This window comes from Salmo salar, chromosome 14 (assembly GCF_965601325.2).
Source record: "Salmo salar chromosome 14, fSalSal1, whole genome shotgun sequence".
Lineage (NCBI taxonomy): Eukaryota > Metazoa > Chordata > Actinopteri > Salmoniformes > Salmonidae > Salmo > Salmo salar.
The window spans coordinates 17,070,909-17,094,513 of record NC_138304.1 but is presented as its reverse complement, the minus strand read 5'-3'; the positions used below and the strand labels follow the sequence as shown (position 1 = coordinate 17,094,513).

The 23,605-nt window shown below is 43.7% G+C and overlaps 1 protein-coding gene across 5 annotated transcripts; it reads left to right on the top strand.

Moving 5' to 3' along the window:
* The first annotated feature begins 6,560 nt into the window (after nt 1–6,560).
* On the top strand, nt 6,561–19,421 carry LOC106568894 (TLC domain-containing protein 4-B). 5 transcript variants are annotated; one of them, XM_014139683.3, is made up of 9 exons: nt 6,610–6,977; nt 7,358–7,469; nt 9,226–9,293; nt 10,766–10,932; nt 11,166–11,255; nt 11,383–11,441; nt 11,545–11,639; nt 16,223–16,296; nt 17,259–19,421. In XM_014139683.3, the coding sequence occupies exons 4-9, from the start codon at nt 10,778–10,780 to the stop codon at nt 17,572–17,574; spliced, it is 789 nt and encodes a 262-aa protein (XP_013995158.1). In that variant the 5' UTR covers nt 6,610–6,977; nt 7,358–7,469; nt 9,226–9,293; nt 10,766–10,777; the 3' UTR covers nt 17,575–19,421. The 5 variants fall into 5 exon arrangements, with proteins under 5 accessions (XP_013995159.1, XP_013995158.1, XP_045549923.1 ...); XM_045693967.2 differs by lacking the exon at nt 7,358–7,469; XM_014139682.3 differs by lacking the exon at nt 9,226–9,293.
* The last annotated feature ends 4,184 nt before the right edge of the window (nt 19,422–23,605 follow it).

The following is a 23,605-nucleotide window of genomic DNA, read 5'->3' as shown; positions in this document are numbered from 1 at the left end:
AGCAGCCCGATCTAAGCCAATCGTAGAGAGGTTCTGAATAAGTAAGGTGTGATCCACAGTGTGAATGCCTTGGACAGGTCAATGAAGAGGAAAGCACAGTGTTTCTTCGTATTTAAACAATTTATGACATAATTTAAAACCATAGAAGTAGCAGAGATGGCACTATGACCTGGTCTGAACCTTGACTGTTTTACATTCAGAAAAGATGTAGCAGTTTAAAGGGATCTAAGCTGAGTATTAATCAATGATTCCAGGATTTTTGCCAGGCAAGTGTAACGCCCTGGCCATAGAGAGGGGTTTTTTGTTCTTTATTTTGGTTAGGCCAGGGTGTTACATTGGGTGGGCGTTCTATGTTCTTTTTCTATGTTTTTTGTATTTCTTTGTTTTGGGCCGTGTGTGGCTCCCAATCAGGCACAGCTGAAGTTCATTGTGGTTGATTGGGAGTCACACATAAGTGCATGTTTTTCCGTTGGGGTTTGTGGGTAATTGTTTCTGTCATTGTGTTTCACCTGACAGGACTGTTTGGCTGTCGGTTTTTCTTGTTTTGTTTGCATAGTGTTCTTTAATAATTAAATATGATGAACACTAACTCCGCTGCGTTTTGGTCCACTCTCTCTCACGGCAGTCGTTACAGAATTACCCACCACAAAAGGACCAAGCAGCGGAGGAAGGAGCAGCACCAGGAGAGCAGCATGATGGACTCATGGACGTGGGAACAAATACTGGATGGAGAGGGACCATGGACTCAGGCTGGGGAGTATCGCCTCCCGCAGTGGGAGATCGAAGCGGCGAGAGCAGAGAGGCGATGGTATGAGGAGAGAGAGCGCAACAGGCACGAGAGGCAGCCCCAAGACGTTTTTTTGGGGGGGCACACGGGACAGTTGGCGGTGCCGAGGTTGGAACCAGAGCCAGTCGGGTTGATGTTGGAGGTGAGCGAAGGGTGGAAAGCAGAGACAGTGAAGGAGTTGATGGGGAGATTGGAGCAGAGAGAGATGAGAGACCTGCTGGTTTGGTGCATAAGGCACGGCATTCGCCCTACGGAGCGTGTCAGTGAATTGATGTCACCTGAGTCAGTTCTCCATACTCGTCCTGAGGTGCGTGCTGGCCGTCTGTTGAAGACTGTGCCTGCGCCCAGAAACAGGCCTCCTGCATGTCTTCCCAGCCCTGCACATCCTGTGCCTACGCCCAGAAACAGGCCTCCTGCATGTCTTCCCAGCCCTGCACGTCCTGTGCCTACGCCCAGAACCAGGCCTCCTGCGTCTCCCCCGGTCGCCCGTGCCTCCTCCTCGGACCAGGCCTCCAGTGGGCCCCATCCTGGCGCCGGCCCTCCTCGGACCAGGCCTCCAGTGGATCTCCCCATCCTGGTCAGTCCTGTGCCTCCTCCTAGGACCAGGCCACCAGTGGGTCTCCCCATCCTGGTCCGTCCGGTGCCACCTCCCAGGACTAAGCTGCCAGAGTGGCCCGCCTGTTCGGAGCTGCCAGAGTGGCCCGCCTGTTCGGAGCTGCCAGAGTGGCCCGCCTGTTCGGAGCTGCCAGAGTGGCCCGCCGTGCCGGATCTGCCAGAGTGGCCCGCCGTGCCGGATCTGCCAGAGTGGCCCGCCGTGCCGGATCTGCCAGAGTGGCCCGCCTGTCCGGATCTGCCATCGCCGGGCGTAGCCATCGCCGCCCGCCAGCCGGGCGCAGCCATCGCCGGGCGCAGCCAGGGTCATCCGCCAGCCGGGCGCAGCAAGGGTCACCCGCCAGCCGGGCGCAGCCATCGCCGCCCGCCAGCCGGGCGCAGCAAGGGACACCCGCCAGCCGGGCGCAACAAGGGTCGCCCGCCAGCCGGGCGAAGTCAGGGTCGCCCACCAGACCTTCGGCGCGGCCAGGTGCGCCACCTAAGAGGGCGACGCCAAGGGTGGGGCAGAGGCCACGTCCCGCACCTGAGCCGCCGCCGTAAGAAGGCCCACCCAGACCCTCCCCTTCAGTGTCAGGTTTTGCGGCCGGAGTCCGCACCTTGGAGGGGGGGGGGGGGGGGGGGTACTATAACGCCCTGGCCATAGAGAGGGTTTTTTTTTTCTTTATTTTGGTTAGGCCAGGGTGTTACATTGGGTGGGCGTTCTATGTTCTTTTTCTATGTTTTTGTATTTCTTTGTTTTGGGCCGTGTGTGGCTCCCAATCAGGCACAGCTGAAGTTCGTTGTGGTTGATTGGGAGTCACACATAAGTGCATGTTTTTCCGTTGGGGTTTTGTGGGTAATTGTTTCTGTCATTGTGTTTCACCTGACAGGACTGTTTGGCTGTTGGTTTTTCTTGTTTTGTTTGCATAGTGTTCTTTAATATTTAAATATGATGAACACTAACTCCACTGTGTTTTGGTCCACTCTCTCTCACGGCAGTCGTTACAGCAAGAGAGTTTGGAAATGGGACGATAATTATTTCGATCACTCGGGTCGCCACCTTTAAGCAGAGGAAGTACATGGGCCGCCTTCCAAACTCTAGGGATAGTACTTGATATAATTGTCAAGTTAAAATATGTGTTAATGCTTCCGCAATCAATGGAGCAGAAAGCTGTAATTAGAAGGGATCGAGCATATCAGCCCCAGTTGATTATTTTTACATCAATCATAAGTAGCTGTTCCAACACATCAAAAGTAAACAGTTGCTCCAGAGAGCACAAAGATTCACTGGGGGTTGTCTGGTCCTTTATCAAGTCGACTAGCAGCTGGATAGAGGACAAGAGAGCAACTGAATATGTTGGTCATATTGTGGCATTAGCGTTCCCACAACACTGTTTACTTATATGACTGGTTCAATGACATGCTATGGGTGAATGGCATACAGTAAAGTAGTACGATACTCCACACGGTTCTTATTTCTACTTTCAAGACAACTAAAAACTTGGAAACTCCGAAACCGACCAGTGAAGGATCCTCAGAGGATGAAAGGGAGGACCATCCTCCTCAGTGAATTTCATAAAAAAATAAACATTGAAAAAATTATAATTTTTAGATTAACCTATACTAAATATAGTCACCAAATAATGAATTAAAACACACTGTTTTAAATTGGTCTACAGTAGCGTCAACAGCATTCTGTTTGGTAACACCATGGTGTAGTCGGAGGACAGCTAGCTTCCATCCTCCTCTTGCTACACTGACTTCAATACAAAACCTAGGAGGCCCTTCCATAGACTTACACAGTAATTATGACATGATGTCAGGATGTCCTCCAACCTATCAGAGTTCTTGCAGCATGAACTGACATGTTATCCACCCTATCAAAGGGTCAGAGAATGAATTTAGTACTGAAAGTATAAGCTACAGCTAGCTAGCATTGCAGTGTATAAAATGTGGTGAGTAGTTGACATAAAGAGAAAGACAATAGTTGAACTGTTTAACAAATTAATTTCTTCAAAAATGAAGCAAGAGAGAAAGAGAGATTTATATTTTTTCACTTTCACTTACTTAGCAAATGCAGCTGGCTAGTTTAGTTACTCAAACACCTGGCTCAAACAGAGGTATGCTATGTTAGCTAGCTGGCTATGACTATCCAACACAACACCGGAACTCTTCCAAGTCAAGTTAAGCTTTTGGTTTTGTTAATTTATTGCCACCGGGGCCCGCCTTGTGACTATACACTAACGTTACTTAATGGTTGTAGTGGGTTTACTCGCACATTAGTTCTGTCAGCTATGTTGACTAGGACGTTACTTTAGCTAATATGGTGACAACGATGTAGGCTGTGTGTAGCGGTTTGGCTTGGAAAGGTTTTTTTTCGCCTGGTCACATATAGCTGATGTGTTTTTCATTGAAGTCCACAAACGAAGGGAAAAGGTGAGAGGAGGAGAGTGTATTGAGGAGAGAAGGAATACAATGTGGGTGCTATGAAAGTGAACTGTGTTTATGCGTAATCAGAGTATTCATTCCGCCGATTCTGTTGAAAAACGTTTATTAAACGTAAAAATATCTGAATTTTGGACAAACTGTTGGACTAATGATTACACCCTGGATAAACTAGATGCAGGCAAGAGTGTGCAAGGCGGTATTGAATGTGCCACTGTCTGTCCATGTGTCACTGTGTGTCATCTACATTTTTCTTTCGACCTGTGTGCACCTACTGTCACGACTGTCTTGAAGAGGGAACCAAGGTGCAGCAGAGGATGTGTTCATCATTAGAGTTTTAATTCAAATAAACAAGAGAACACTACAAAATGAACAAAACGACAGCAAACAGTCCTGTGAGGAAAATACTCAAACAGAAACCATTTCCCACAAAACCCAAAGGAAAAACATGCTCCTTATGTGTGACTCCCAATCAGCAGCAACGAGCTTCAGCTGTGCCTGATTGGGAGCCACACACATGGCCCAAAACAAAGAAATACCAAAACATAGAAAAAGGAACATAGAACGCCCACTCAATGTAACACCCTGGCCTAACCAAAATAAAGAACAAAAAACCCCTCTCTATGGCCAGGGCGTTACAGTACCCCCCCCCCCAAAGGTGCGGACTCCGGCCGCAAAACCTGACTCTGAAGGGGAGGGTCCGGGTGGGCCTTCTTACGGCGGCGGCTCAGGTGCGGGACGTGGCCTCTGCTCCACCCTTGACGTCGCCCTCTTTGGTGGCGCACCTGGCCGCGCCGAAGGTCTGGTGGGCGACGCTGACTGCGCCCGGCTGGCGGGTGGCGATGGCTGCGCCCGGCTGGCGGGCAACCCTGGTTGCGCCCGGCTGGCGGGCGACCCTGGTTGCGCCCGGCTGGCGACCGGCGATGGTTGCGCCCGGCTGGCGGGCGGCAATGGCTGCGCCCGGCTGGCGGGCGACCCTGGCTGCGCCCGGCTGGCGGGCGTCCCTGGCTGCTCCGACGGCACTGACCCAGGATTCACCAGGCTGGGGAGACATGATGGATGCCTGGCCCTGGGCACAAGCACAGGACTTACCAGGCTGGGGAGACATGACAGAGGCCTGGCCCTAGGCGTAGGCACAGGACTCACCGGGCTGGCGGGCGTCCCTGGCCACTTTGGCAGTTCAGGGCAGTTCAGGGCAGTCTGGCCACTCCGGCAGTTCAGGGCAGTCTGGCCACTCCGGCAGTTCAGGGCAGTCTGGCCTCTCTGGCGACTGTTGACTGGCGGGCAGCTCTGACGACTGTTGACTGGCGGGCAGCTCTGACGACTGTTGACTGGCGGGCAGCTCTGACGACTGTTGACTGGCGGGCAGCTCTGACTGCTCTGGACAGGTGAGACCCACTGGAGGCCTAGTCCTGGGAGGTGGCACAGGACGGACCAGGATGGGGAGACCCACTGGAGGCCTAGTCCTGGGAGGTGGCACAGGACGGACCAGGATGGGGAGACCCACTGGAGGCCTAGTCCGTCCTGGGAGGTGGCACAGGATGGACCAGGATGGGGAGACCCACTGGAGGCCTGGTCCGAGGAGGAGGCACAGGATAAACCGGGCTGTGGGGGAGCACTGGAGTTCTGGTACGGACACTCTTTACCCACACTCCAGGCTGAATGCCCACTTTGGCCCGGCACGGGCGGAGAGCAGGCATTGGGCGAACTGGACCCTCCCAGCGCTCTGGAGACACAGTGCGCAACGCCGGCGCAGGATAACCTGGACCGAGGAGGCGCACTGGAGACCAGACGCGCTGAGCTGGCACCATCCGCCCTGGCTCGATGCCTGCACTCGCATGGCACTTGCGGGGGGCTGGTATGTAGCGCACCGGGCTTTGAACGCACACTGGGGACAACGTGCGCTCCATAGCATAACACGGTGTCTTACCAGTACCACGCTGCTTCCGGTAAGCACGGGGAGTTGGCTTAGGTCTACCACCTGACTCCGCCAATCTCCCCGTGTGCCCCCCCCAAAAAAAATTGTGGGGCTGCCTCCCGTGTCCGTTGCGCTCCCTCTCCTCATACCAGCGCCTCTCAGCTCTCGCCGCCTCGATCTCCCACTGTGGGCGGCGATAATTCCCAGCTTGAGTCCATGGTCCTTTCCCGTCCAGGATTTCCTCCCAAGTCCATGACTCCAGATAGGCTAGTTTGTAGCAAAGTCATGATGGGTATAGGGAAAATTAGAGTATCATGTTGTAGCCTAAACCTATCGATGTGTTACATTGAACTGGGTGAATGGAATATGAATGACAGTCATCCATCATGCTGTAATAGAAATAAGGCCATGCTTATGAAAAAAATTATTGTCCTGCCTCATCATAAACGGCACTGGCCGCCACTGGAATCGACCAATAGGAATCTCAACAAAAAATAATGTATGTACATTTTAACTCCAAGTTTCCGAGTTTTCTTGAAAGCACCATATATCCACTTACAACAATCTGTTTCGTCACACAATACATACACGCACATTACTGATGTTTGAGGAAGAGCTACCGACACATGTAAAGTTGGGTATATAAAATACACTGTGAGAGCGTTTGTGTACAAGCCAATGCAATACCAGAATTGTAAAAAGTTTGGACACGTGTCAAGTGTGAGCAGGCTGAAAATGTTTGTTGCTGAATGCATTTTTTTGTTAAAGAGTTAACGGAGCCTTCCCTGTTTCTAGTCCACACTCCAGTCCAGTTGGTGGCGGTAATGCACATTAAAGTTGGTTACCAACCGCCATAAAAAATCCACCGAAGAAGAAGGAAGAAGAAGCAGAAGCGACATACAGGGAGAGGTGCGAAATGGAGGGAGGAAGATAGATATCTGACTTTAGAAGACAATAGAGACTAAAAACTATTGTTTAAAAAAAATAAGAAGTAGATTACCTCCCACATCCGGGTGCAACTATCAAACATCAGATGAATTCATCGCCTAACAGTAGTTTTCAAAACAGGCTTAGGCTAAATCTTTTCGGGGAAAAAAAGCCACAAAGAAATAGGCCTAGTCATTCCAAATATAGCTAGCTTGGATTAACTTGAGCATCATTTTTCTTTAAAATATGTAAAGGCAGCGTTGTGATTAGGCTATTTAAAAGCCATTTCATGACTATGTGAAAAACAAGGTAAGTTGACAGCGTCACTAGCTAAAGCAAACGAGTCAAAACAGGATTGTTTATATTTTCTCCTGCATGAACATATGCTGAAGTCATTCTAGTCATTTCAGCCTAAATATTTCGGGCTACCAGTTTTACGCGTTTACCTTTTAGTCAATATAAAAATCTCAGCCTAGGTGTAAAACAGTCGTCCGTATAGCGACCAACTCCTATTGTACATCTACACAGCCTGCGTTTCGATGTGGAGTCATTTTTCCTTAATATGTCGGGCAACCAGTTTTACGGGTACTCTTGTACACAGCCTGGGTTTCGACATCATGGGGGGTATTTATATATCGGGAAATGGTATTCCCCTTGAAATTCACTTGTCCTTACTCGCACTTCTGTAGCGCACGATGACGGGACGGTTATAGGGTGTCATTTCCAGTACAAGTGTTACTCCATGTAGCACCTCTACTCGGGGGAATAGCGTTGCTTAGAAACTACTACAGTGACTTGAGGGTAAGTACAGTATGCTTCTGTCAATGGTGTGCGATGTGCTTGCCTTGTGTCAATTGTCTGCCTGTCTATTGACCTATCAGTATCACACTTAAGTGACGCTACTGTCTTATGGACTGCTGTCAATACAGTATCTACCCTCATAACCTAGTACTAGAGTATACTGTACTCAGTGTCTACTGTAGAGATAATGTTGTATTGTACAGTAGTTATTCGTGCTTTAGTTTGAAAAAGTGCTGTCTACTTTATCTTAAAACAGGTAAGCTGTTCAGATTTCTGTCTGACCACAATTGAGGCTATTCCACAGTATCTTATATTTCCTCAGTCATTGGCTATTTCAGACAGGTTCACTTGTGATCAACAACTGCCTGACCCAGACACTTGAGGAGAGCTTGGCGAGGTTCCCCATGTTTCCTTTCATTTGTGGAGGAGGGTTGTGGTTTAGGGCTGTGGTGACATAAGGGGGATCTACTTGTGTCCCTGTATTTAGTTACAGACCATCAGCGATTTTAACACAGAGCCAGATGCGGTCAAAGAGTTCTTTACAAGTATGATTGGTCGGCCCACTCCTGTTAGCTAAAGGTGAGGTTTGGTTCATCCAACTGATTTTCTTAAGGGCACTAGGAATGTTTCTCACCATTTTGAGGAAACAACACTTCTAAATGGACATGTTAGTCTTAGTAGGGAGCTGAGCAGAATTTGAGTTCAACGATTGAGAACCTCGAAAAACAAGAAATACAGAAACACTTCAAGTAACTTTGAGGAATGCAGTTTGCCATACAGTTTCACTTGTCATACAGTTTCACTTCCTCCTAAAATGCCTCTCACCAAATAAATCCTTGCATAAAATATGTCCGCTCCAGCTTTAGTAATGACAGGTGAACAGAAGGTCAGGGTCATCTACTACACCCCTTCACCAAAGGATCTGATGACCACATGAGTGAGAGTGTGACTGGCCTATTTGTAAAGCAGTGGGGGAGAACATGAGATGTGGCTTTGGCTGACCCATGGACTGATTATGACCTTAACGTGATAACGCAACTAAATCAACAAATACTATGTAGGAATAGGCAAATACTCCACTGTTTCAAGGCAGCCGGTGGTAAATACATGGGTCCTGGCCCGAGGTTAGATACTGCAGAAGCAAGTGATGACATACAGTCCAACATAATTGGTACCCTTGATAAAGATGAGCAAAAAGTACTGTATAAAATAACTAATTCAAATACTGAGCTATATTGTATGCTCAAATAGTTTAAAAAAACAAACAAATAATTTTATATTAATACAGTTGTTAAGTGAAATAGATTTTGTTTAACAAGTAATACAGATAATTCTCAACAAAATTGCTGTCAATTATTGGCACCCCTGTTTTCAATATCCCCTTGCGAGGATAACGGCCCTGAGCCCTTTTTCTAAAAATGTTTTATGAGATTGGAGAACACATCGCAAGGGATCTTAGACCATTCCTCTATACAGAATCTTTCCAGATCCTTTTGTCTGTGCTTATGGACTGCCTTCTTAAATTCAAACCACAGGTTTTCAATGGGGTTCAAGTCCGGAGACTGAGATGGCCATCGCAAAATGTTGTGGTCAATTAACAATTTCTTTGTGGTTTTTGATTAGTGATTGGGGTTATTGTCTTGCTGGAAAATCCACTTGTGGCCAGTTTTCAGCTTCCTGGCAAAGGCAACCAGGTTTTTTGCTAAAATGTCCTGGTACTTGGAAGAGTTCATGATGCTGTTGACCTTTTATCAAGGGCCCGAAGACCAGTGGAAGCAAAACAGCCCCATAACGTCAAAGATCCACCATCATATTTTACAATAGGTGAGATTATTTTCTGCATATGCATCCTTCTTTTGACGCCAAACTCACCACTGGTGTGCATGGCAAAGACCTCTATTTTCGTGTCATCTGACCAGAGCACCGGTACCAATGCTGTTTAGCAAACTCCAGGTGTTTACATTTGTTGGTTGCTCTCATCAAAGGCTTTTTTTCTGGCAACCCTTAAAGAGCTTATTGGCATGGAAGATTTGGGTGACACGAAGACATAACCAAGTTCGGTAATTCTCCAACTTTGGCCACTGGATTTTTCTTTGCCTCTCAACATCTTCCTCACTGCGTGGTGCAACTGACATTTTGCGGCAAGGGAGGATGAAGAAAGCTTGCCTTGAATCACTGGGCATCTTGTTATGACATGCATTATCTGAATAATACCTACAGAGGAGTGGCTTTTATGGAGGAACTTGTGTGCGCAGAGCAGCACTATAATTAAAACACGTCTTTTTGTAATTAATGAATCCAATGTGAAAATATTTTTTTTTGTAATGCTTGTAATGTCCTCAGTAGGCTGCAGTAACCTATGCTTCAGCGGGGAGGTGCAGGTAGCCTACGCAAGCTACTGGCAAAGATTTCCAGCTAGCAAACTCACCACAGATGCTGGAATATGTTTCTGAGTGACAGAGCGAGGGCTTTGCTATGTGGTTTTAAAATGTTTTTTTTGGGGGGACTGGAAAAAAATGCTTGGAACGTAAAAAACATTATTAACCGGTTCCAATGCTTTTAAAGTAACGGTTCTGCTCCTGAACAGTATAGATCGCTTTCATTTCGGGTTCAGCTCCTCAAAAACTTTGGTTGTTTTTAGTTCTGTTCCCTGAACCGGTTCCAAACTTTTGATTTCCTCACTGAGGTTGTGAAACTGATAATGAGCTTTTAGTGTAAGAGCTGTTTGAAAAGACTGCCTCAAATGTCAGCCTCTTTTGGCAGGATTTTGTTTTGGGCTGCTTGGTTACAGGCTGTAAATTAGGTAATAGACCTGTAAGAGAGTTTCAAACAGCTATTTTAAAATGTTCCCCTCCCCACTTAGACCACTCCCAGACAGTCCTAGCAAAAGTATTGCATGAGAAATTGCTCTTTGCTAAGAAGCCCCAATATTTAAATTTTTGCTTGATATTTTTTTATATTTAAAACAATCACAGTAAGGTACTTAATTGTTACCCAGAAATGTTTTGATGTAGAGATTAAAAATGGCTGCATTTGACCTTTTTTAAGCTGGAATGAATTTTAAAAAGTTGAAAATGAATGCATATTTTATTTATAAGAATCTTTAGGGGTGCCAATAATTGACACCTATCGTTTTGAGAAACTATTACATCTCTTTCTCTGAGTGAGTGTATTAGTATAAAATATCAGTTGATGTAGTCTGACTTACTGTGCTGTATGTTTTCATATCTCACGCTCCTATTTGACACTCTACTATGAACTCACACTCCCCTGTCTGTTTTTTCTATCTCTCTCAGTAACGAGTGATCATGGAGAGCTTCTCTCCGCTGGTCCTGTCCATCGCCGCCACCAGCTTTGTGACGTTCCAGTGTCTGTTCCACTTTGTCAGCCCCTGGATCTCTGCTCAGTTCTTTCCTGGGTACCACCGTCTCAGTCCCAGACACACCATAGAGTGGAACTCCAGGTACAGCATCTGATCATCTGAGAAATTATATTATTGACTATTCAATCAAAGCTCCTATCAGAAGACCTATTGTATTATCATTTTCCCAGTTGAAGCATATTTCTGAGCGTAGACGCTTTCAAATATCGTTGTCAAGAATTGTCCATATGCGTGGAATCCCACCGCTGCCGTCAAATGTTACGTTTAAGGAAGTATGCTTTTATGAGTATTTGTCTGTTTTTTGTGTTTTCTAGAACTGTGTCTACATTGCACGCCTTGATAGTGGGGCTTTTTTGTCTCTACATATTACTTCATGATGATGCAGTCAATGAAGACCCTGTCTGGTAAGAATCTCCCTGACTACTGAGTGCTAAGTGTGCAATCCTTGGTAGAATAGTCATATTTTGTATATTTGACACCATGCTTTCTTATCATATTTTCAACATGTGCTTTGTGCTATCTTGCCAATAGGGGAGATCCGTCACTGGTGAAAATAAATGTGGCCATAACCTGTGGCTACCTCCTATCAGGTGGGTCTCCACTTCAGACATGTCTAACCGTTGTATTACTTTGCATATTCCCATGGATTATGTTGACCCATGCAGTGAGCTATCTCCCTTGTCTGTCTTGCAGATATGCTGCTCATATGTTACTATTGGCGGGCGATAGGGGACAAGTTTTTTGTAATCCACCACCTGGCAGCACTGTATGCTTACTACTATGTACTGGTGAGTTCCTTACTGACCCAGAGCAGAATGTGCAGGCAAGATGGGGAAGGGCCAAGGGTGAACACCCATGTAGTTTGATGGGTTAGAGTGGATAACAAAGGTCTGGTCAGTGATGAAATAGTAGAGTTCCACTTTAGTCAGCATTATATTTGGAACACTTTGATTTACAGTGTTGTTACTGTGTAATTGACCTATAAGTACATTGCTACAAGTGTTATTACTCAGTTTTAATAATTGCAAAAGGTGTTTTACTGCAGTATTACCCAGTAATGGAACACTGTAAATTGTTTCCCTCCCCTCTTTGGAAGGTACAGTGTAAGTAAGCAGCTACAGTTGTCAAGCACTTTTGATATGTTGCTTGTTCAATTGTATGTATGATATAAAAATCGCTAAGGATGGAGTTTAAACTAGGCATTTTGCTGACAATTTTGAGTTTTATTGAGGAAGGACACTTTGCACTGTCTTTTGTGCATGTATGAGTCAGAAGAAATATCTGGAAGCTAGTTGGAATGAAAATCATTGTTCTTTATTTGATGTACCACCGGAAGCTAGACAACAGTGTGTTTAGGTAGATAGATAGATGACGGTTCACTCTTGGTCCTGTCCTGTGTAGGTGTTCTGGGCCATCAGGTTCAGTGGCTGCTAAGACTAACGATGATGACAATTGGGACCATTTTTTGCATGGAATGTGATGGCTTGTAGTGCGGGTTTCCAGGACACATTCAGCCTAGTCCTGGACTAGAAAACATGCTCAATGGAGAGTCGCCATTGAAAGTGCTTTTTAGTCCCAGACTGGGCCTAATCTGTGTCCCAGTAAACCATCCTGTAGATTTTCTGTCTATACTGCATGAAGCCTTCCCTTCACTCAGTCTGTAATGGTGATTGGTGCATGCTGGCTTTTTTGCTTGTTTTGACCTTTCAACCTTACAACCTATACAACTATACAAAGAAAGGGACCTCTCATATATTTCCAAATCGCCACCACCACTGGCTAATTACAGGTACCTTTTTGAGGTAATGTTAGAATGGATTGTAGAGTAAAGGTTATGAAATTGATCATGAGATTAACTTATCTGTCTTCCACATAGGTAGTCCATACATCTTTTATTTTCTCTAGAGTGTTTGTTCTCTTTTTCTATGTTGAGATGGGGGCTTTTAATTGTGCCAGTTCTCACTAGTTGCACTTCTGTTTTGTTTAGGTATGTATTTTTTTCTGTCTCTCCTCCACTAACATGTGTGATAGTGATGCACCGATATAACATTTTTGACCGATATCCGATATTTTCCTTGCCCCAAAAAACGTTACGATAACCGCTATAAAAATATTTTGCGGCCTTTTAAGCATTCTAGTCCAGTTAAATAGTTAACACACACACATGGACGCAGCGGTCTAAGGTACTGCATCTCAGTGCAAGAGGCATCACTACAGTCCCGGGTTCGAATTCAGGCTATCACATCCAGCCGTGATTGGGAGTCCCATAGGGCGGCGCACAATTGGCCCAGCGTCGTCCGGGGTAGGCCGTTATTGTAAATAAGAATTAGTTCTTAACTGACTTCCCTAGTTAAATAAAGGTTACACACACCACACTGACCAAAAAGTTATTTTGTTGGCATTTACGTATGTCCTCATTACCAGTAAAACATACGGTAATCAAACCTATTTCTTTCACTTACTTGCTGTGCTGTTTGGTTGTTCATTTGTTCAGTCGTTTCATTCTCAACCAGGATTTCTATGGAACGCTGTTTGGGTCTTTGCATGTCAAAAAAGATACACGTCAAATAACACTATTTGACGTGTCAAATAATATTGTTGACCAATCAGGACCTGAATATGATTGTATGTCACCTAATAATTTAACGCGTTCATGAATTTTGTATATAGTTATTACACTATCACTCGTATTTCATATTTCACAATGATTCATCCATACGTATGCTATGATGCTGGTACTGTTGTCTCGCGCACCTACAGTGCTGGTCATAAAAAAAGCTAGCTAGCTCATGGATGCAAACAATATTCTTCCCCCAAAACATAGCAAAACGACAATCTGTTTCAGTAGCTATAGTTAGCTAGCTACTAGAAGGATATCTTCAACCACCAACTTACCATCCTGAGACAAGGCCGAGTATAGCCCACAAAGATCTCCCCCACGGCACAAACCCAAGGGGGGGCGCCAACCCGGACAGGAAGTTCACGTCAGTGACTCAATCGACTCAAGTGACGCACCCCTCCTAGGGACGGCATGGAAGAGCACCAGTAAGCCAGTGACTCAGGCCCTGTAATAGGGTTAGAGGCAGAGAATTCCAGTGGAGAGAGGGGAACCGGCCAGGAAGAGACGGCAAGGGCGGTTTGTCTCTCCAGTGCCTTTCCGTTCACCTTCACACTCCTGGGCCAGACTACACTCAATCATAGGACCTACTGAATAGATGAGTCTTCAATAAAGACTTAAAGGTCGAGACCGAGTCTGCGTCTCTCACATGGATAGGCAGACCATTCTATAAAAATAGAGCTCTATAGGAGAAAGCCCCTGCCTCCAGCAGAACATTAGCATCGTGGCTCTTATTGCGGGACTCTGAAACAACTGTGAATTGAGCCACATTTATTGTCAACCTATGTGTATTGAACAATATTCCAGAGGAAAAACAATACTGTGTGAATGTTTTGGAGTCTGATAACTCTGAGGACGACGTTGGCAAAAAATATCTTGGGTATTGAGTAGACTGTTACCCCATTTCATTGATCCCCAATCCTTAGATAATGCTGTACAGTGCAAAATGAATGTCAATACACACAATAGGCTGACTGGGGAGGTGATTTCCCACAGTCCCGCGATAAGAGCTACAACGCTAATATTTGCGTAAACTCTTCACAGTTGTGTTCTGTGAGTGTCACCGAGTAGACTCATACCGCATTTCATTGCTTTGCATTACAACCTTCTTTAACATTATCTAGTCTAAATATGGCATGATTCCACCAATTGTAACCTGCATCACTTTCAAAGGGGTACTTTTATTTTGAAGCAAACCGCAAATTCCACTATTGTGCCTAATCCTTATTGTGGCTAGCTTCACAACACATAATCCAGTCAGGTTGAGCCTCACTAGCCAGAGGAAGCTATCTGGCTGCTTATAACGTTATCTTTGGGCAACAGGGTTAAGTAGCTGGCTAGCTATTTATTTTCATGAACTGAAGTTCAATTTCAATAGGCGAACAACAACTGGTTACCTAGCTAATACTTACTCACAAGGATTCCTAAATCATTGCTAAGAATAGTGAAAATGACTGCAGTTTCTATTGGTCATTGTTTTCAGGCTGTATTGGTGCTAGCTAGGTACCAAGCTAAAGCTAGCTAGCTACCCCAGAAGTTGCTGTCGAACAAATAATGCTTTATTACCAACGCGGTATTGTAAACATATCGTTCGTGGCCGGTGTTTGCTTGTTTGCAGACTTTTTTGTACAGCTTTGACAGTGCTACTGATAGTATTGGTGGCGCATGGCTTGCACGTGCATATTCAAAACACACAACATTCTATAATAGAACTGTGTTATTTGACGTGTCGAATTTAAAGCTTATTTAACGCATCAAATAGTGTTATTGTCAAATAGTGTTATTTGACGTGTATATTTTTTGGACACGCAAAGACCCAAACGGCGTTCCATAGTATGTCGTGAACCTAATAGCAGTGATGCTATTACTGTGTAACTCCGGTAGGGCAACATCTGAACAATAGCGTACTTGGTAACGTTAGTGTGTACCGGTGCTCGACCAGTCGCGAAAGCCAACATCACCCAAGACAGAACGGTTGATTGTCGAGGGCAATGAATTCCATTATCTTGGCGTTAATGGATTTCACCTTTGAGTTGTCTCGCTTAAATGTTCTTACTCTTTCAAATGACTGCTCGACTTGTTGACTGCTCGATCCACACAGCAGACATTGTGGGCTAGGTTAGGAATGCTGTGTTGCAGGTGTAGCACAAATGTTTACGTGGCGTCATTACTTCATGTACCTACGTTATATAGCACAACAGCTTTGACATTGGTTTTTCACATCGGCGTTAGACTAGAAATTGGGCCGATACTGATGTTGGCATTTGTTTTAGCTAATATCGGCCGATTCCGATATGTTCACCGACGTATCGTGCATCACTAATGTGTGATCAATTAACCTAGTCTTGTGTCTCTAACATGCTGACTATACAGTACATGCAAAAAATGGCCTAAACAAAGAGCAGGCCTGTGTCAGTTGGCTAGGTACAGAAGGGGCCCCTTCCTATCTTGTCTGTAGTGGATTATGTTGTGGTACATTGAGCACATGTTGCCTAATAACAGTATGGACTTACCAGTACTTAGAGGTATGAGCATGCACTGCTGGAATGTTCACCACCACTTTTTGTACACATCTTGAAAATGTCTGTGACCCAAGTTTATTAACAGTGTCATAACCCCAGTAAGTGCACCTCGATTTTTCCTTTTTAGAGATCGTACAGTAAGTTTACGATCATGATTTATCCTGAACTCAAATATTATTGAGAGTACTTCTCTTGTCATTATTTTCTTTGCACTTTGTTCTTTCTCTTTTAGAGCATAGGAATGTTGCCTTATTTTGCTAACTTCCGTCTGGTCGCAGAGCTTTCCACTCCTTGTGTGAATCAGCGGTAGGTAACTTCACTGCCAAATGGACTCATGCACGTGTGCAAACTCGCACGCACAACATTACCTGGGAAGTAGAGGGAGCCTTGGTGCCCTGAATGTATTTGCAGAAGGGCTTTTGTCATTGGTAGTAGTGCATTTAACCATTTTAGAAAAAGTATTGACCATTGTTTAACTACTTATAGTAAGTCAGACCAGACACACCCAGCCAAAAGCTTGTATCTGACAGCATTATTAGAGACCCATGTTTCATACTTAAACACATTTCAGTCACATTTCTAATTGTATGCTATTATCCTGATTTGAATCCAACAAAGACAAAATACAGATGCACTGTTAAAGAATTGTACTTCAAATCTTTCAAGTGCTGGGTATATGTGCCTTCAGAAAGTGTTCACACCCCTTGACTTTTTCCACATTTTGTTGTGTTCATTTTTATTTTTATCAATTTTTAATTAAAACAACAAAAAAATCACCCATTTACACACAATACCCCATAATAACAAAGTCAAAACATATATTTTTAGAAATGTTTGCAAATTTATTGAAAATGAAAGAGTAATCTCATTTACATAAGTATTGCATAAAATGTCTAAATATGTTTTCACTTTGTATTGGGTATTGTGTGTAGTTGGGTGACAGGGGGAAAAAAATTCTATTTGAATCCATTTTTAATTCCGGCTGTAACCCACAAAATGTGGAATAAGTCAAGACGTAGTACAATGACTTTTACCATGTCCTCCCATCATGGTGGAGGATTGTAGCGTAGTGATACACATTTTACATAGGGCTGGTCATGGAATACTGGGGACTCTTTCTGAAGGCACTGTATATATGTGTGATGTAGGTGACCTTTCTGGAACAATGCCAGTTGATATCGATGACTCCATTACAAAGTGAGTTCATCTTCAACTCTTATCTCACTCAGTCACCATCCATAACTGTACTAACTGTATCTATCTTTCAGCTGGTTCTTTGAAGTGCTTGGTTACCCAAAAAGATCATTACCAAATATGGTCAACGGCATTGCCATGACAGCATCCTTCTTCCTGGTGAGGATAGCGGTCATGCCACTGTACTACAGCCGGATGTATGCCGTGTACGGGACGGAACCCTTCTACCGGGTGACCTTTGGTGGCCGCTGTGCCTGGATGGGCCCCAGTTTCTGTCTCGACATTATGAACGTGATGTGGATGCATAAAATGGCCCGTGGCTGCATTGGTGTTTTGCGTTCTCCTGGAAAGGTGAATGTGGAAAAGCTGCAGAATGGGAAAGTGCACTGAGGCATAGAAAAAGGCAATGATGGTGTTATTTTATTGTATGTCTGCTTCAAATGGTTCATGGACATTTTTGGATCAAATGGTTCATGGACTGGAAATGTCATGAGAGTCCTTATTATCCCGTGACCAGCCCTAGGTAAATTGCGTACCACTACACTTATCTGCCCAGAATACTTACAATTAAACAAGAGCTAAATTCCTCCACCATGATGGGAGGGGACATCGTAAAAGCCATTGGACTATGTCTCCTCTTGGTCATTACAGATAGAGAGTAAGTGAATGGACGGTGTGACATCATGGATGGAAACAGACAGACAAATACTCTTGTCTGCCGGACCCTTTGTTTCTAAATTGTTTCTGTCCACCCAAAGGTGTCTTGTGCATATTGCCAAAATGATATGAACTGACATGGACGAGAATGGAAAAAGAGCTCACATATTTTTGTCATGTTTATGAAGCTGTAAAGATGGCTCTTGCACATATATATATATATATATGAACAAAAAGAACATAATTACTTACATAATTACTAATTAAATCTGTGTTTTCACCAGCATTAGAATGTAAAAAATGTATATTGTCAGACTCCTACTGAAGTCTCTGCTCAGGAGCCTGCTCATGTTTGGAACATACAGTAGGCCTAGGAATTATCAGTCATGTGCATAAATTATCAGGGTAGATTAAGACAAACCATAGCAAACATGCCAGATTGTGTCATTTTATCTCCAGAAGTGACCTTACTGAGTGATTTATGATAACAGCCATGAAAGTGCACTTATGTCTAACGGACACACACACACAGAGTACAACTTCACACTAGCAACTTCGCAGAGTTAACAAACGATTGATCGTACTTCATTATTAACTGTTGAAACAGAGCTTCATAATGTAATGTGAAATCCCTGTTGGATTTCTGGATGAGAGTATAATGTTATTTATTGTGACATTTACAGCCATGGTAGTTTTAATATTTCATTTTTTAAAACGCATTTTAGTAATGTACTCTTCTTTGAGTAAGTGAGTGATTTATGAACTAAAATGTCCATAGCTGCTTTAAATAGTCTTCAGAAAGTTGTCAGCAGGCAACACGTGTTTGCTTGTGTCTGCTGTAGAGATGTCCTGCTCTCATGTGGAGACAATGCGGGACTGCAAACATTGTATTTTCCATTCTGTCAAGACTGAACGTACTCAAAGGGAGGGTATAGTGGGCAAGGCACATTGAGCAATATTCTTCAACAAATTAATGACGTTAACCTTGGTTTGGTGTAATTTGGTCATCACATTGTTTTGTCTATACTTATGGCAACTTTGCCCACCATTATTACCTCTGTCTGTTGTAAAAAAAAAAAAAACATGCTATTATGCATGCGTGTATTTTTTTATTGAATTTGAATTACATTAAATACTTTGATTCACTCACAATCATTTAAAAAAGTTATCCAGAAAACCTACACGTTTATTTACTGCAGGGGATGTTGGCACGTTTTTCTCATTGTGTGAATCTCAATTGCATACTCGCCGCGTATTCTTTCGTTCTTTAAATCCATTTGAGTAGAAGGTCAGAGGGGTGGGACCTCTGGCTTGCTCATTCAATGGGTTTTGAGAAAGTGGACGTGTGGGGAGAATGCAATTGAGATATATTTTGGGGCGGCAGGTAGCTTAGTTGTTAGAGCATTGGGCCAGTAACCGAAAGGTTGGTGGAACGAATTCCTGAGCTGACAAGGTAAAACTCTGTTGTTCTGCCCCTGAACAAGGCAGTTAACCCACTGTTCCTAGGCCGTCATTGTAAATAAGAATTTGTTCTTAACTGACTTGCCTAGTTAAATAAATAAATTCACTATATGATCCCATTTCTTTTGAAACCGGATGTGGATTTTCAGTCGGGGTTGGTAATGACATAATTTGAAAGACCTCTACCAAACCAAAGTAGACAAACATGTAACCACAGAGTTTACGGTCTTTGATGTAAGGACAAGGGAAACTATTTCACGCCACTTCGATACCAAATCATAGAGAATGATATAGGCCTCTAGTGCCCAAAAGGCCATATATGCATGGGCATAAATGTGACTTGCTTCAGGAAACTAGGCATATGTTGCACGTCACTACTTCACAGAAGAGGCATTTTGAAAGTTCATTTTTTTTATCAAAATGCTTTCTTTGGCAGAAATGCCTTCTGGAACATGTGAACTTTCATGTGCCTTAATAACAAATGTGTTTGCCATCTGTAAGTATGAATACAATTGTTAAATTACAAGCCTAGTTGCTTTAGCCACGGAAAAAGACAGGAATCTTCCCACAAGCCATTATTGGCTGAGATAATTAATGGGCTGGACATGCCGAAAGATGAGTTCGCCATGTAGCACCTTCTGTTTATAGCATGAGCTGCTTGGTAGATAATCCTTTCTACTGCAGCTATTTTGAAACATATCATGGAGAACTGTAAAAGTGTTTCTCTGGATTACATCTTCAAACTAAAGGCAACCCTGGCATCTGTGACAGAGCGGAAGAAAGATCTGATGATTCTTATGGCATTGCACACAGTCCGTGTTAACCAGAGTGACTTGACACAACAGGCCAATCAAGCTGTACAAACAAAAAAGAAATGACACAGAACGTCTTATTTAATGAAAGGGGTTGCAGTCTGCCGTGAAGCGTTCATCCATGTATACGGGTAAGAGTCTTAACTACATTTTCAGATATATGTTTCTAATTTTGTCAGAAAGCTATGACAACCGGTTTGTATTGCCCATACTCTTTGGATTGGGATGACTGCAACTGTAGCTACATGTCTAAACAAAATACTCCAAGTTAAAGTGTACTGTTAGCTAGCTAGCAAACGTTAGCTGGCTGGCTCACTAGCTAACGTTACGTTTATGATCTGTGTAGTAATATTAGTACTATCTCAGCCATTTGCATTGCTAGTTATGGCCTAATGTTAGCTAGCTAACTAACATTTAACCTAGTTGGGTAGCTTTAACTAGCTATGCCAATCGGTTTGTATTGCTAGTACTCTATGGGTTGGGTTTATAGTTCATTGTTTAGCTAGCTAGTTACATGTCTAAACAAAAGACTCACTTCGCCAGATGATTACATGACCCATCAAGTTAGCCAGTTGTGTCTGGCGGTGATTAAGGCCATCTATTGTATAATAATGCTAAAATATTTATCAGGAATTTGCCTTTCAGTGGAACACATCTGCCTCTCCTCCACCAGTCATACAAGGAGAATGATCTAAGGACTCCCATCAAAAAGAGAGCTGGCCCAAGCAAGCACAGGTTACACCTGAAGCATGAGGATTTGCAGCAAGTTATGAACTTCATCAACAACTATGCAAAGGATAATGCAATATTATTTCCAGGACACCACCCAGGACACAAACACTTTGGTGGAAAGCTGCTGCCATCCCATGTGACAAAAGCAGCGGTGTGGCGTCTCTACAAGGAATCGGTGACAACACTTGGTATGTAAAGCATAAACAACACTCTTGATTATTTAATTTACCTCCAACATGATTGGCACTACTTTTATTGATCTCACATTATTTGTGTATTTTTCAGAGGTACGTGTATTGAGGCTGTCTTCCTTCAGGAATCTGTGGAGAGATTGCTGGTGTGGTTAAGGACAGAACTGTGACGGCCAACATCCCACAGCTGGTTGGACTGAATCGAGGTGGTCAGTCACAAATGTAGTCAATTGAATGGGACTTCCAACTTCATTTGTCGATCCCTCCTGGTGACCCTGTTGGAGTCAAGAAGAAGACAATTGACTACTTCAAAATGGAGATTGCCTCAATGGTGCTGCACATGCTGTCACACATGCTATAATGGTACAGATACAAAGATTAGTACTCTCTCTATGGTCCCAGCTCGCTGTGTAGTCACGTGGGCCGTGCGTCAAACAGGCTTTTGGCAGACTGCTGTGAGCAAGGTAGCCAACTGTTTATATTTCTTACAGTAAACCATAATAAAATAGTTTGTTTTAGATGATTGACTTAAAGGAATAGACAACTATTTCACATAGCCAGCTGTTTCTAAACGAACGTCAAACCGGCTTGTGTGCTGATGGGATGGGAGTCCTAACTCTCACGAGGTCCATATAGCACGTTGAGGGCGATGAAACAGGAAGCCCACACATTTTTATGAAGGAGTGGGCGGAGGACCGTTGGGCGACGCTAGCATTGGGGAGGGAGCGTGAACAGGGCGACCAAAGCTGGGGAAATGTTTACTTTTGTCACATACTCTGCAACATCGCGTTGCTATTGAATAATTGAAGCTCACTAGTTTCCAGACCCTACTGGATTGGCTGTTGATACCTAGCACTACCTAACCTGCTTGCTATTACCAACATGAAGGCAAATCAAGCTTTGCTATTCGGGTCTCCCTGTGGGGGTCTGTTGGCATGCCCCAGGGATTTATTTTACTACTGTGAGGTCACTTCTGCTGATTTATTTAAAGGACATTCTACTCCAAAATGCATGAACATTAAATTATATTCTCTTCCTTTGAATCGAGGACAGTTTAATTTTACCTCCTGATCTCAATTTCATCACCAGCCAATTCTATGTTAACCCCCAAAATGATTTAGCTTGTGTAACATTACTGTATCTTAGCTAACAATTATTACCGTAATTTCCGGACTATTAAGCGCACCTGAATATAAGCTGCACCCACTGAATTAAAATCCTTTTTTTTTTTAACATAAATAAGCCGCACATGTCTATAAGCCGCAGGTGCCTACCGGTATATTGAAACAAATTAACTTTACACAGGCTTTAATGAAACACGGCTTGTAACAAAAATAAATAGGCTTTAACGAAACACGGCTTGTAACAAAAATAAATAGGCTTTAACGAAGCACGGCTTGTAACAAAAATAAATAGGCTTTAACGAAACACGGCTTGTAACAAAAATAAATAGGCTTTAACGAAACACGGCTTGGAACAAAAATAAATAGGCTTTAACGAAACACGGCTTGGAACAAAAATAAATAGGCTTTAACGAAACACGGCTTGGAACAAAAATAAATAGGCTTTAACGAAACACGGCTTGTAACAAAAAATAAAAAATTAGCAGTAAACAGTAGCCTACCAAGAAAGTCATTGGTCACTATCTTCCTCCTGTGCACTGAAACCACTGAAGTCATCTCCTTCGATGTCGGAGTTGAATAGCCTCAGAATTGCTTCATCCGATATTGGATCGTTTTCATTGTCGCTCTCCTCACTTTAATCCGGAGTCAAATCCCCGCTGAGCCCTCTTCAACACGCAGCAGTCCAGCCTTTCGAAACCCGTTGATAGTGGATTTTTTTGACAATGCTCCACGCTGTCAGGACCCACACATTTGAAAGCGGGAAAAATCCATATATTAGCCGCGTCATTGTTTAAGCCGCGAAGTTCAAAGCGTGGGAAAAAAGTTGCGGCTTATCGCCCGGAATTTACGGTACATACATCTATTAATAGGGTTGTCTTTCAGGATTACAAGATAGCTAGCTAGTTACCTTGGCGGTTTCTCAGATGATTTGATAAGAATCCACTTGTCACTCTGATCTTAAAATCTTGTTTTAGCAGACATTAAAGAGTACAAAATATATAGGGGAAACACTGAGCAGAATCAGGTTGATACTGTTTGTAGCCAATAAATCCTACAACTAGTCTGACGTTAAGTGTTACAGCTTGCGGAAAGCCGTTGATACGACGCTGCAAATCAGAACATTTTTGACCAACCTTTACTTACCGATTTTACATTTTGATCCATTTGGAAAACACCGTTGTTTTATAAACGTGTGTCTAGTTGCAGGTGGTACTCCCAAAAAAGATTTAGAATATTCTACTTTTTCCACCGTACGAGGTAATCTTAGCTACCGGAGATCTCGCATTTCCAAACATCTTCGCAGGAACGAGTCATTTCTAAGCACCAGGGCCGCGGCCACGTGAAGAGGACACAGTGCGACCCAAACAACACAAACAAATATTTTCCACACACACAAGATGACATTTGTCCCTCAGTACAAAACATGGATTTCATGTTTTTTTTA

What these genes read in the sequence shown, in the direction of transcription:
- LOC106568894 (XM_014139684.3), top strand. Translation starts at nt 10,778, where the DNA reads ATGGAGAGCTTCTCTCCGCTGGTCCTGTCCATCGCCGCCACCAGCTTT. An exon ending in GTCAATGAAGACCCTGTCTG is followed by an intron (nt 11,256 to 11,382) that starts GTAAGAATCTCC and finishes TCTTGCCAATAG; the next exon opens with GGGAGATCCGTCACTGGTGA. An exon ending in ACTCCTTGTGTGAATCAGCG is followed by an intron (nt 16,297 to 17,258) that starts GTAGGTAACTTC and finishes TCTATCTTTCAG; the next exon opens with CTGGTTCTTTGAAGTGCTTG.